Raw genomic sequence first — 13,714 nt, 5'->3', positions numbered from 1 at the left:
TAAAACGTTCTTAATTTTCAAGTAACATAAAAGAAATCTAAACTTTGAGACAAAGCTAAAAGTTTTCCGACTTATTTTAATACACTTTCTTTTTACTACGAATCGCCCTTAAATTATAAATTGGCCGTAGTTTAAAGGAAACATATTGTTCTGATATACCTTGTATATAAAATTCTCGTATTTTATTACGTAATAAGTGCAGAGAGAGAGAGAGAGAGAGAGAAAATGGGAAAGTGAGGGAGGTTCAATCCTGTAACGAATAAAAATTATATAAAAGCAGACAAAACAACAAAGGCAGCTAATTTTCCATAATATTTTCTGCGATGAATCTCCTACAACTTCCTCACACCGTCCAACACTAAAGGACTGATAAAGCTAGGTCTTTTTTCTTAAAGTATAGATTAATTCATATAGCGCGCAAATTATATATTCTATTCACTACCGCGATTTCATCGATCGTACAATCACTTATATATTTGCCGAGTTAAAAATTTACTCAAAACTATTTTTTCCTTATTTAAACATGTCTTAAATGATACATTTTTTTAAATATATGTTGAGCACTGCGAGAGGAAGCAGCGTAAGCTCTATTTTGTTCCTAATTCAAACCAATTTAATGTTCTGAAACGTTTTTATACATAATGTCGGTATACTATTCGTCTATTCTATATTTTCTTTCTAATAAGATATACGTAAACCTGTATTGGAGAGATATACAAGTCTAAAGCGCCTTTTTCAGGAGAAAAACACAAGTCTCAAGAGAAAGACCAAAATCATGTAGTTCCGCGCATTTCCAAGATAGATGAAATAAATGAAATCTATGAATAGATGAAGTTAAAATAGCTTTAACTTATATGTAAAATAATGTACAACCGATGTTTAATGAAATAGTTCTTATCTCAAGGATACAAGAATTCTTTATTTGAAGCTATTTTTTTACCGTAACATAGATTGCATTCTTGCAATAATCGTATTAGAGATCTGGATCTAACTGTAACTCAGAGCTTATTTTCTTGATTACGACAACGTAAAGAATATTATGATAGACCGCCATCTTCAACTATCCGCTTCTAGTTTTCTTTTTACAGAAATTAGAACTTAGAATACTCCATAAATCAGAAATAGTCGTACGATAATACGTAGTCTAAAATGACTGTGTACGCGCGTCAATAGTGTCATAATCATTGATATCAGTATTAAGGAGAACATTTGAGGTGCGATAATAATGTATGTGTTTCATGTTACTCGTGCGATTTATTAATCAGATTAGATAGGTTTATTTTTCGGGCTCGATCGATTGTTAAGGATACCTTTTATCCTCGTCTGCTAGTTTTCGTACATTTCACTTGTTTGCCGAAAATACGTGAAATATTCTCTCTTGTGTATTTTAAGACCGCTTGAATCTGTTGCTAAAATCAAGATAGCGAGTTCTGAAGTATCCTGCACAAATAAAAAAAACGCGTTTTACAAGAGAAACATATTTTCTAGCTATTAAGAAGCGTCACACATCGCGTATGTATTTTATTTCAACAGTAATATATTTTCTACGTGTTTCTCGTACATTTCGATGGGGAAACAAGTAAATACTTTTCAAGAAACCAGGGTAAAAGGTATTTAATCAGCCATCGAACGGCCTGTGTGGAAAATAATACGCTCAAAGTATACGTGTACATATGCATCTAAGTGTATAATGTAACAAGCTGAACTACCGCGTGTATATACATCTCCGTAATGTAATACATGCCTAATGGCGTGTAACATATTAATGTGTAATATATTCTTTTCGCGAGAGCGCTATGACTGCGTTTAAAGCGACGCCACGTGTTCCTCCGCATGATCTCTCCGCGTTATGATTTACGCGGTGATCGACGACGCCCACCTTTCTTTCCGGTAAGTTGATCGGATTTGTGCGCCAGCAAGCGGTGGGATAAATGAGTTATTTATGATGAATAGAGAAAGATGCTTAGATATATATATATAAAAGGTTATAAATGAATTTTTTGCGTGTGTGCATATGTGTGTATGTGTGTGGAGCAACGTTCGTCCCTATGAAAAGTTACGTTTCCGCTATTAGATAACGATCGCAAGTATGATATAACTGTTCGATCCGTCAGTGTGTCTTAATATTCTCTCGTATAGAGCGAACTTTCAATCAAACCTGTGCGAAGCTGAGATATAAAAAATGAGATGTTGAACAAGTATCCTGTTGTGTAACCATTTCCAATTAGATTAGAGGGACCGAATAATTACACTTTGTTTGCAGTGCCTGAGTAAGTACACAACGAGGTTTGCACCCGATCTTTCAATATTTATCCAGTAACCTAGGTTTTCTAACGGGATAAACAAAAAAACTATTCTGTCACCTGTAAGTTACGTATTATTTTATTCTCTGCTAAGACTGATTTGTATAGAAATTGCTTCCGTCTCCTCGTTAGCTTGTCAATAATTTAATGCAAGTGCAGAGCTTTTTACGCCTGATAAATGTTCCATCTGATCTATTGCGGGCAACTTAATTTCCGGATCTTATTTGTCGCTAATTATAGAAACTATTCACCGTATTGCAGAGCTAAAGTTGTCACGCCAATGCGTGAGTTATACGTACAATGAGTACAACGATGTATATGTAATGTACCTCCTAAACGCGCAAAACGTGTAGAGTGTGCTCGTAATTCGGTTATTATTCATCACATTGTGTAAAAGAGGAAGGCATAAATTATTATGACATATATTATTGTGCGATGTGACACGGTTCGCACACACATCGATAATGGGTACTGTTTGTAGATAAAAGTGAATAAAGCTATAAATTATTTAATGCAATCTTTAATTCCGATATATGGTGAATAAACCTTACCCTCTAAAGCTTTTGGAGTGAAAATAGAACCACGGAGTGAAATATTCGCTCTATTGGAGTAAATATTCATTCTAATAGAGTCAAGATTTGCTCCAATAGAGTGAACATTTCACTCCACGGTTCTATTTTCACTCCACAAACTTCAGAGAGTACTCTTCGAAATGCTAATTATAGAAATGTTCGAATGAAACATTCATTGCCTAATAATTTAATATTTTTTTAGTGTAACAATGATATAAATTACATGCTAATGACGTCGAGGAACATTGCACACACAATTAAATTTAAATTACGAAATTTAAATTACTTTATAGAAATTCACCTGGCGAATTAAATTAAATATTTTTTATTGTTCTCAAAGTGATATGTTAAATAAAACATTTTGTTGTCTTTTATTGTAGCACGTCACGCATCGCACGTCCATCATAAACGCAAGCAGGAATATTAATTTATTTCAAGAGAAGTAAAAACGAGTGCGTCAAAGTTTTTAAATACGCCTCTAGTCATTTGTTTAAATTTTCGTAATGCCGTGTGATAAACATTTTGTGCCAGGACGCCTTAAGCGACTTTAATACGTACAACACGATGGCGTTAATAAATTGCGTGGCTAAATGCGGCGCGTGTTGCTCGGTTGAAATAAAATTTCTCCCGTTGCTTTCGTCTCCTTTTACGGCCCACGTAATCGTAGCTGTAAAGACCAACGGCGCCATGATAAGTCAAACGCGGCCGGAATAATCGTTTCACGCTCCTCATTCCGCAAGGAAATATTTGCACCGCTTCATTTCGGTGATATTATCTACGTGCTCGTCATGTCCGGAGAAACATCGAACTTAACTTTTGCTTCATTCGGTACGTAATTCTTAGCGAAGATCGAATAATTCCGGGTTATTCATACCTGTGGAAATTGAAAATTTGCACGCGAAAGATATCATCCCTCTCAAAGTAATAAATAGCAACGCTTTCGTGACGAGTTCGCTTATCAATGGTCACGAACTCTGCCGCAAAGAGTGTTAAAGAAGAGAGGAAACAAAAGAAATCGGTAACCAATGGCCACGTGAGAGATTGAGCGAAATTTCACGGTGGAGCATGCGACGAATACGGATCGCGTAACGTATTCCTTTTATTCCCATCCCCTTTAGGGGGAATATGTGAGGACTCGAGGGAAAGGGTTTTCGGACGTTTAGGTCTGTGGGGGACCTGCCGATTCCAGGACCAGCGCAGTAATCATTATTTACCGCCCGTGAAGAAAAGGAACGAGAGGAGGTGTCAGCATTCCGGTGAACGTCAGGGACAAAAGTGCGAAAGTTGCTTTATTCTCGGTTGAAAGGGTGGAATAAATTTGACGCGGCCGAACGGCAAGAAATCGTTAATCCGAATCGTCGCGACGTGAATTTTGTGTTTACAATTTTTGCAAAAGCGAAATACGTCCTCGTACAAGAAACGATAGCACATTAGTCAAAGTGTAGGAAGACGAGAGAATTTTTCCTCCTAGAATAGCAAGCAGCTCGGAAGCTAGGTGTGGAAAAATCACGCTTGAAGGGGGATTATATTTGCCAATCTAATTGGCGAGAGCGCGAGAACGCGATGTCGTGCACTCGTTATCGAATAATGGACCCGCGGCGGGATCGATTGCACTTGGATTTCAAGTATCCTCACAGCTGTTATGCGACAACCTGCCATACATCTACCGTCAAAAATCCTTGCTCCGAAGTCTGCAGCAATAGTACGTAATTTTCTACATATTCAGAAAAACCTAATTACAAGGAGATGTAATACGCATCATGCATACGTATACAAGCGAAATTTACATTTCCTCCAGAATTTATGGTACAGTTAGGATTTTTCGATAAGATTTCGTTTAATTGCCTGGATTTTTCATTTTCAAACGGAATTGAAATCGCTAAATTAATTTTCTTTATATACATTTCTAAGGAATATAGAGAATTTATACATATTCCAGACATACGCTAAAGATGGAGACGAAATAAGATCGTACTCCTGATTTAATGTCGAAAGAAATTGAAGGATATTAATTTTGTCGTTATGTTTTCTTTTCTCCTCGCGTAAAAGATGCAATATTCTGAATCAATATACATTTCAATGCGTAATATTTCGCGGTCTGGATTGGCAATTTATTTTATACAACCGGCAGTTTTCTTTCAGTTAGTCAGTTGATGTATTCATCTTTCAGGAAGCTATTCTGGAAGTCATTCAAATTGGAAACCATCCAATTTAAGCAGAAATAATAATGAGACATTTAGAGAAGGTAAAGAATGTTGAATAAGTTATTACAGAAATGTATAAATTCCTAACATGCACCAACATATTTCTGACAATTATTTTGGTGAAATTAAAAAACGATTAGATTACATGTTGCATTTTTGGAAAAGAATTTTAAATTATATTTTTGCATTCAGAAGATTAAATAAAAATATATGCTTATTAGATTACACAAAGACCCTGATATTGCGATATTTATTAACAATTTTATATACCAATGTGCAGATGTCGTTCACTACATCGCAATTTAATATCATTTAATATTGTCAGATTCTATCAGAAATTATCTAAAGAACGGAAGTAAAAATAATTTCATTTAATTAAAACTTATGAAATTGGCAGCAAAGTAAGATTCGATCGATAACGTGGAATTGACTAACTTGCCTCCTAACTCAATTCCTGCGTGCGATCAAACCGGCGTCTCTCGGTCTAGCTCTAATCATACGTTTCGAACAATGCGACCCGAAGCGTGTCAGTCGCAGAAGCGCCCGAATATTAATTTAGCTTGGAATCCCCCGGCGTCGTAGGCAGGGGCGATCCGCCGTTTCCAGACTCGAGCGTACAAATGGGGAGAATCGCGAGTGCACACGCATACGAGGCGACGAGGCATCGTGAATCGGCGCCGGTGGTTTCGATCGAGAGAATGCAAATTTGCCTGAAGCTCCTGGAAGACAACAACGCGGCGCTGCATCTCAGAAATCGCGATCTCGTTGCGGAAAATAAGAGCCTAACGAAGCGGTGAGATTACCACCGCGAAACTTAATTAAATTATGTGTTCGCTAGATAAGAACCGCACGCGACTACGCGATCGTTCGCGTTTGAACAGATTCCCTCGATAATCAAGCTTTTTAGTCGACATTAACCGGCCAGCGTTTTAATACAGAAAATTTATTGCGAAAAATATTACCTCCAGGGCTTGAACCTGGACTTCTCTACTCTCCATGCGTCTCGTCAGTTCGACCACTGAAGCATGTGGTAATGTTTGTCGCAATAACAGTGTAAAGATGATATCCTCGCGTCTATTTTTCGACTTTAAACTGCGCGCCAATTCGGATTGTCGGCAGTACACGGAACTGTCGAGACGCGATTTTTAAGTATCCCTGTCCCCTTCCCCCAACCTGGACGCAATTGCTAAGTCCAAATCTTCTAGAGATTGATTGAGAAATCTCTTTAAGTTGCCAGTAATAAATAACAATAATCAAGCTTTTTGTTATAATATAGTAAAAAGTTATAATAGAATAAAATACCTACGACTGAAAAATTCTCTCAAGCTAAACGATGCGCAGGCTAGAAGAGGACGCGATTAAAACGGAGAAAATGCAGAAGAATGTGTCATTATTGCAGAGCGAACTTGAGAAAGGAAAAGAGAAGCTGGTTGACTTATTAATGAGACAAACGGTAGGAATATCTATTGAATATAAGAAAGTATTTCTAAAATACAATAAAATGCCGTACGCGGAAATACTGTTCTAAATTTCCAATGTTTAACGCATAAAGAATAATAATCGACGTGAGATTGAAATGATTATATTAAATTATAATCATTAAGAATTTTGTAACCGATAAAATATGTAGAAATTCCTACGTTTTTATTAATTTTTTCAAGGATATGCGACGTTATTATAAATTTTTTCTCGTTTTTATGGAAAAAGACACGTCTGAAGGTCTAGAACCAATTAATTATTATAGAGAAAGGACGGCAGTCATATCCTTTACACTACCCAACAATTCAGGAATCTAAAACTCTAAATTATCCCCGCAGGTTCGCGTATCACATGTTACGTAAAGTATAAGAAAACTTCGCGCAGAAAATTTTAAATTCAAACTGTTCTCTATAAATTCCAGAAACACGACGAGAAATGTCTAGAAAATAAATGCACTTCCACGACGAATATAGCTTCCAAGATCGATCGCGGATTGCAAATTTGGGAAGTCTGCAAAGACTGCCACGGAGAACTGGAGGGCTGCCAAAGGGAATCACTCACGCGGATTACTATCACGAAGTAAGTTTCCCCGGCAAGATTGAAGCTGGATGAATGTATGATATTTCGCGTCTCATGTTATTGAACATCTTTGTGTCAAGCAATATGAAATAACGTCATTAATAAACAAGGATGATGGATTACGAAAATATTCAATGTGATCACGTTCAACAACATGGGATCTGATAATCGTCTCGTCGCATATCGCGTAATAATTGTGAAATGCTCCGCAATAATTGTATAATACCTTAATAGTACCGGATAATTTGAAAGAGGTGAATAATTCTTTAGTTTTTAAAAATCAACTGAGTATACTAATCAATTAATTAAAATGCAAAATTATCAAAATATCTTAAAACAAAACTTCATTCTAAGTATCTCACCGAATACATTTTTTGCATAAAATTCGTGAAACTAAATGTCGGCTCAAGCCACTTTTGTGACGTTTAACATTTTCGTACAAATCACTACGACTGAACTCATTAAAAATTTTCCCCGTCTGGGCTAAGAGGTTTACTAAACGGTAACGAACACTAGAAGCGTAAACTCTATCGAATTGAGCGAGCTCTCTCGTTCTCTCAGGCGATCGGTAAGCCTATTTGAATAACGTTTTTACCTTAATTTTGCCGCTGCGCACCTTTGATCCACCCGAATCGCGGCTCGGCCCCCGATAACTCGCGGACGCCCTCGGCGCGATTAGGTCGGAGTTTGAGTTACTCGAGAGGGATATGCGGACTTTGAGGGACGCCGTGATCGCCCGGGAGGAGGCCTGGGACAAAGCGGTGGAGCGCGAGCGGAATTGCCAGCAGCAATTAGCACGGCTGACCGCGGAGGCGATCACCGCGCGTCACCTTTGCGAAACTCGCCAGGACGAACTTGGCGCGGTCACGGATACTTTGACGGTAATACCGATAACCGGGCGTGCGTGCTCGATGGCATATCGGAAACCGACGGGCTAAATTGACGTCGCCGCGTTAATAACGGGTGAATTCTCAGCTCGAGAAAGGTCGAATTTAAATACGTATCGATGTAACTCTCGGTGCTTCGCTGTTTACACGCAACGTTTGCGGAGCTTGATTGTATTTATAATGTCTATTTGCTTTCGGTTAACACGTTGATTGCCGAGTACGAGCTAGCTCGCAGCTCGCGATCAGATGTCGGTCATTCGCCGATCCGGCTTTTTCGAGCCAGAGATAAGTGGGCTAATTCTGTATCTTGCACCGTAGTGAAAATGCTGAAAGCGAGTAGCCCCGTGTCTTTCTAACTGTCCCCTTAGGAAGAGACAAAGCCGCCCACTTTTAACATTTTCGCTATGTCGCAAGATGCAGAATTGACCCCAAGAACTTTCCCAGGGAGAAGTGATGCGTCGATTGATGCGACATCGATTGAGGAGTCATTTCTCGCTGAGTTATTGTCTCGACGAAAGATAACTGTAATTAAGTAGACAATTAAAAGAACACGTGCTGAAAAATGGACAAAGTTATCTAATTTAATTACTTATCTCTACGTACAGTGGCGGTCAACGTGTGTTAAAAGTGTCTCAACGTCGTTGTTTCGGCAACACCGTATCTGAATTAACAAGAATTACCCTCGATTAGATTGTTAGCCGACGCCGTTGAAACAACGTCACGTTTCTATTCTCGCGCCTCGGATTGGCGCTCGGATTTGCGCGATACTCGCAAATTATCGCGATACGATATTCGTTACGTACACATTGCTGTACGACGGAGCTCACCCGTGAATAATCCGCACGTCCGTGGGGACGTTAATTAACGCGCGGAACCAAGCGGCTTCGTCTCGTATCAGCGGGCCTTTCATTTCCAGGAAAAAGAGTCGGAGCTGAAAATGATGCGGAAAGAAGCGCAGTACCTGAACAAATTAATTGCTAGGCTGCACCACCGTCATAGGTGAGCGCCACGCTTAATTACATTTATTTTATTCATAATAAACCCGTCGCATTCCCCGTCTTGCCTCCCCCCCCCCCCCCGCCCTCCGCGTCCCTCACTCGTCGGGGAAACTTGTTGCCGGGTTACGTGACGTCGGCGCTCATTAACTGCCGCGCGTCGGGCTATGTTTGCGGCGAAGACTGTAAAATATATCTCGGACGTTCGATGCCGCGACGAGTGAGAAGCGCGAGCGGGCGGGAAACGCGCTCGCAAGTGCATTACGCGAGTCGCGACTCGGGACGCGACGCCCGCCAACATGGCGGGTCGCCGGGCGCGAGCGCGGCGTCGCTTACCTAGATTATATTCGTCGCGGCGCGACCTGTCGCGACGTCTCGGTCGCGTGCTCCACGCTCCCCGCGTCCTCGGCGTCGCGATGCTCGTCGAGTAGCGCCGTAGCACTCGGTGGATCCGTTCGTTCGATCTCCCGGGACGAGCGCGACGTAACGGTCTTCTCTTCGAAAAGGCGCGCGGGACCGTCGTGAAGTTCGCCGCGGCTCGTCGATCCGCCGGCGCTCACGCGACTGCGCGGTTCTTCCCGCGCTCCGGAAGATTTGCCGGGTGATTTGAATGTAACGAGACGCGCTAAACGCTCCCCAGCGAGAAATGACTCGTCGATCGATGTCGAAGCGACGTCGAATCGACGTCGACACTGTCAAATTGCCGACACATTGGCTTTGTTGGACAATATTGGCCAATGCATTCGCGCCAATTTGACGGTGTCGATTCGACATTGTTTCGGTATCGATCGACGAGTCATTTCTCGTTGGGTCTGAGACATTTCGATCGAGGGCATCGACGGGATCTCGCGGCCGCCTCGCGTCTATTCTGCAAGGCAATTTCTTTTTAGATTACTTGTAGCGTACGAGGATAAAAGAGACGAGCGCAAACGTCGCGCGCTCGAAGAGCTTAATTTCTACTTGACGAGTTCAAACTGATCCTGGCGAAAATGAAGATCGGAGCGTAAACAAAATGTAAATCAAGAATGACGGAAGTTTAAGTGAAACTTCTAGGAAGCGTAAATTGAAGCAACGTAATGTAAAAGAAGCATTTTAAGAAGTTAACGCTTCTTTTGCGTTCCGCTGTTTCAATTTACGTTCTTCCTAGGAGTTTCACTTACTTTTCTGTCAGTCTCTACTTACACTTGCCTCACGCTCCGACTTTTAGTTCGTCAAATTCCTGCGAGTGAGAGAGAAACATAGGCTACCTCACTCTTCTGCGATTCTACGATCGTAGAAAAGTTCCTTCTCAGCATTCAGAGTCAATCCTATCGCCGAGTCCGACTTACATTCCGCGCGATAACGCATTCGATTTCAGGGAGCTCGAGGAATACGCGAGCGGCGGCGTGAGCCTCGGCATTAGCGAGAGGGATCAGAGATGCATCGAGGAGATTGCGCGGCGCGTACGAAACTCCAAGAGCAAATCGAAGACGAGGCCCAAGTGCAATTCGGATAAATGCTCGCGTTCGAATTCGAGCAGCCCGCGCGAGAGCGGCAAGAACGGCCAGGATCAGGCAGGTTCCTCGGAGGATCGTCGCAAATTGAATTTGTAATCGCGGTTTCGTAGACCAGACGTTGTCCAATTTGCACTCACCGCTGCACAGGCTCCCGCAATTTTAATACCGCGTGCTCTCGTCAAACATTTATATTATATTTATTCTTCGTCGAAATTTACAATAAAGTTTTTATTTTCCAATGCAGAGAAAATTGTTAAACGACGCAACTGGCAATTCTAATTAGAGAAAATTTATTGCGAAGAATATTGCCTCAGCCAGGGTTTGAAGTTTTGAACCTGGACCTCCCTACACTCTGGACTCTCTACGAATCTGTACGGACTCTCTAAGGCTCGATCACGAATCTTTTTCTCTAGCGTGAACTCGTGAAAAGCGAGACACTTTTCACGAGTTTACGCTAGAGGAGAAGATTCATGATCGAGCCCCAGATCTTATATTGAAGACCATCTTAAATTTATCTAAAGATGCTGTATGGAACATTTCATTGAATATGGAGTATCTAAAGATGATCTTAAAACGGTCTTGAATGCAAGATCTGAATACCGACCAAAGTTAGAGAGACAAGGTACCAGAGATATCTTTCGAATATCCCGGTCATTTCGTCGCCGGCGCGTATTGCAAACAGTGGCGTCATCTGTGACGCGGCAGCCGAACGAAGATTTCAATCTTGACGTCCGTCGGTTGAGTCAATTCCCAGACATCTCATAACCTGCAACGCGAGACGAAAGGAAGATACCCTTCCTTTATTCCGATGTCTCGGCCACTCCTTCATCGCGTGGCTTTTCTGAAAGGGAAATTCATCATATCATCGCGATTATCCCTGTTTTTCGAGAGGATGGAAAAATCTCTCGCGTCTATGCAGCGGGGACTCTCCAGTTAGAAATGATTCGTCGATCGACGTCGAAATGATGTCGATTCGACGTCGTTTCGACGTCGATCGACGAGTCATTTCTCACTGGGATCCCCTTGGCATTCGAGTCGACGAGCGAACGCGCTTAAAATCAAACTCGCGGAATTTAATCGAAATTCTGTAGGAATCGCGGGGGACTCGTCCATTCAGCGACCTCGGCAACAAAGACGCGGAGAAATAAACGTGCGTACGCGTCTTCTATCTCATTGCGTCTGGAGAAGCCCCCGGCGTCGCCTGTAGATAAAGTTCTTAACTTTAACTTGGTTGTTCGACGTAACCGGATGTCGACGGATTAATTAACGCGTTGCGCCACATGATCTCTCGACGTGGCCGAGGCAGATTAATTATCGCATCGATTAACGAAATCGTTTCGCCAATGAAAAAAGAAACGCGTAGCAATATCACGCGCTTGGCTCATTTGTTTGCGGACTTTTATTTTATAAATTACAACGAAACGCACTTATCGTCATCGGCTCGTCGTGTACCGTTAACCCTCGAATCAGAGTTTATTTACGGTATTTAATAATATCAGCAAAAGACATTGTCAAATTTGTTATGAATTCGGAACTCAAGTTCGCGCAGCTTCAAACATAACCGTGCAAATAAACAATATCCCGTAAATAAGCCGTAAAGGAGTTGCAGGTCCAAGGAACAGCGTCTTCATCTTCAGGGGCTCGATCATGAATCTTTTTCTCCCGCGTAGACTCGTGAAAAGTGAGAAAATTTCGTTGACGAGCTTCATATTTAACAATGAAATTTTTCAAACGAATAAAATTCACAAGACTCTGTGGTAAACACATTTTCCACGGAATAAGGAGTTCACGCTAGAGTAAAAGATTCACGCTAGAGAAAAGGATGTATAAAAGGCCGGTTTTTACTTTAAATGCGTATATTTCAGCGAAACATCATCGTATCGAAACGAGTAAAAAGGCATTTTGAAGTGGAGGCTCTGTACTATCGCACGCTTTTCATCCCATTAAGTTGCAACACTTGCCTCTCGCCGTGGATCGTCGCAAACTCGGACGAGAATTTGTCAATTTCGCACGTTCTCGTTTTGTCATCCGCCATATTGAAAAAAATTATTTCGTCAAACTCTGATGTAGAAGTAGAAACTTGAAGCTTCAATTTCTTTTTTGAACAACCTTTCTACCGTTGTTACCCACGTAGTTTTGCATCGTCATTCGAAATTTGGCAATTGTTTGACAAATTTTAGGTGTACCGCTTTTTTTTCTTGGACCGAGTGTATATCAATCTCTTTTCAACACTCGAGGAACAGAGCGGAAAAGTGCGAGCCGGGAGGAAAACGGAGACGACGACGCTCCCACCGTGTTTCTCGAGATAGGAAGTGGAGGAAAGAAATGCCGGCGCGAGGACATGGCTGCCTCAGTCGCCGCTTGAAAATTGCGGGTGACCTGCGCCCCGCTAAAATCAATGAGCGCGTACGACGACGGCAGCGCGGCGACTCGTCGGCCGTCGCGCGACGACAGCAACCGCGTCGTGGGTGCCGCCGTTCGGTCCGGCCTGCTGCTCCGCGGTGCGACCCTCGGCGACGTGTTCCGGGGTGCGTGCGAGCGCGCCTTCCTCTCGCGTTCCTCTCGTCGCGGCCCCTCGGGTCATGTAAGCGGCGGCGAGATGCCGCCGGGCCGCGAGGACATGGATCTCTGCACGGACAAGGTCCTCTCCAAGGGCAGGATTCTGCAGGAGCTGACGAAGGCGGTGAAACTGGTGAGCGTCGTCCAACAACCCGGCCCGCCTCTCCGCCCAGAGGTCTTTTCGCTGCTGTCGGCGTCGTGTCGCAACGACGGTTCTTCCCCTTTTCTCGTGAAGGTTGCGCGAGACCGAGACACCTCGCGTCGTGCCTTGGACGCTGCGTGAAGAGCAGAGAAACAGAGTGCGGGAGTCACGACCGTCACGACTGTCGTAATCCAGTAGACGCGAGAAGTGCGTCCCACTGTTACGTCAATTGTGTCAATCGCGGCTACGGGGAACGCTCTTTTGCGCGACTACGGCGAAGAGCTTCGAGGTTCAGACTCGCGTTGCGCCGGTCTATCGTTCCAGTCGCCGCGCCGTCGGGAAGAACAAACGCGGGGACTCGTATATCGCCGGGCCGCTTGTTGCATCGCGCGTGTCCAACCCGCAGGTTCATCCCCGCGATCATTTCTGTAAGTCCCAGTCTACAGTATAGGAAGCCCTAAGCTTTAAGAAATTGACCAATCACGGTCAAGTATGAGT

The 13,714-nt window shown here is 42.6% G+C and overlaps 2 protein-coding genes across 2 annotated transcripts in view; both read left to right on the top strand.

Moving 5' to 3' along the window:
• The first annotated feature begins 5,699 nt into the window (after window positions 1-5,699).
• LOC105567423 (polyamine-modulated factor 1-binding protein 1-like) lies at window positions 5,700-10,692 on the top strand. The gene is made up of 6 exons (XM_012022286.1): window positions 5,700-5,872; window positions 6,421-6,532; window positions 6,953-7,137; window positions 7,817-8,018; window positions 8,941-9,026; window positions 10,377-10,692. The coding sequence occupies exons 1-6, from the start codon at window positions 5,700-5,702 to the stop codon at window positions 10,609-10,611; spliced, it is 993 nt and encodes a 330-aa protein (XP_011877676.1). The 3' UTR covers window positions 10,612-10,692.
• Window positions 10,693-12,870: 2,178 nt separating this feature from the next.
• LOC105567394 (pleckstrin homology domain-containing family M member 2) overlaps window positions 12,871-13,714 on the top strand; it is a 10,970-nt gene continuing 10,126 nt past the window's right edge. The window contains exon 1 of the mRNA XM_012022243.1: window positions 12,871-13,207. Coding sequence (XP_011877633.1) covers window positions 12,914-13,207 — 294 coding nt within the window. The 5' untranslated portion in view covers window positions 12,871-12,913. The remainder of the gene's footprint in view (window positions 13,208-13,714) is intronic.

Source organism: Vollenhovia emeryi, unplaced genomic scaffold (assembly GCF_000949405.1).
Source record: "Vollenhovia emeryi isolate VEMERY1.0 unplaced genomic scaffold, V.emery_V1.0 DF939138.1, whole genome shotgun sequence".
In the NCBI taxonomy this organism is placed as follows: domain Eukaryota; kingdom Metazoa; phylum Arthropoda; class Insecta; order Hymenoptera; family Formicidae; genus Vollenhovia; species Vollenhovia emeryi.
The sequence above is the reverse complement of the archived record's forward strand: the minus strand, read 5'-3'. Positions and strand labels throughout refer to the sequence as shown.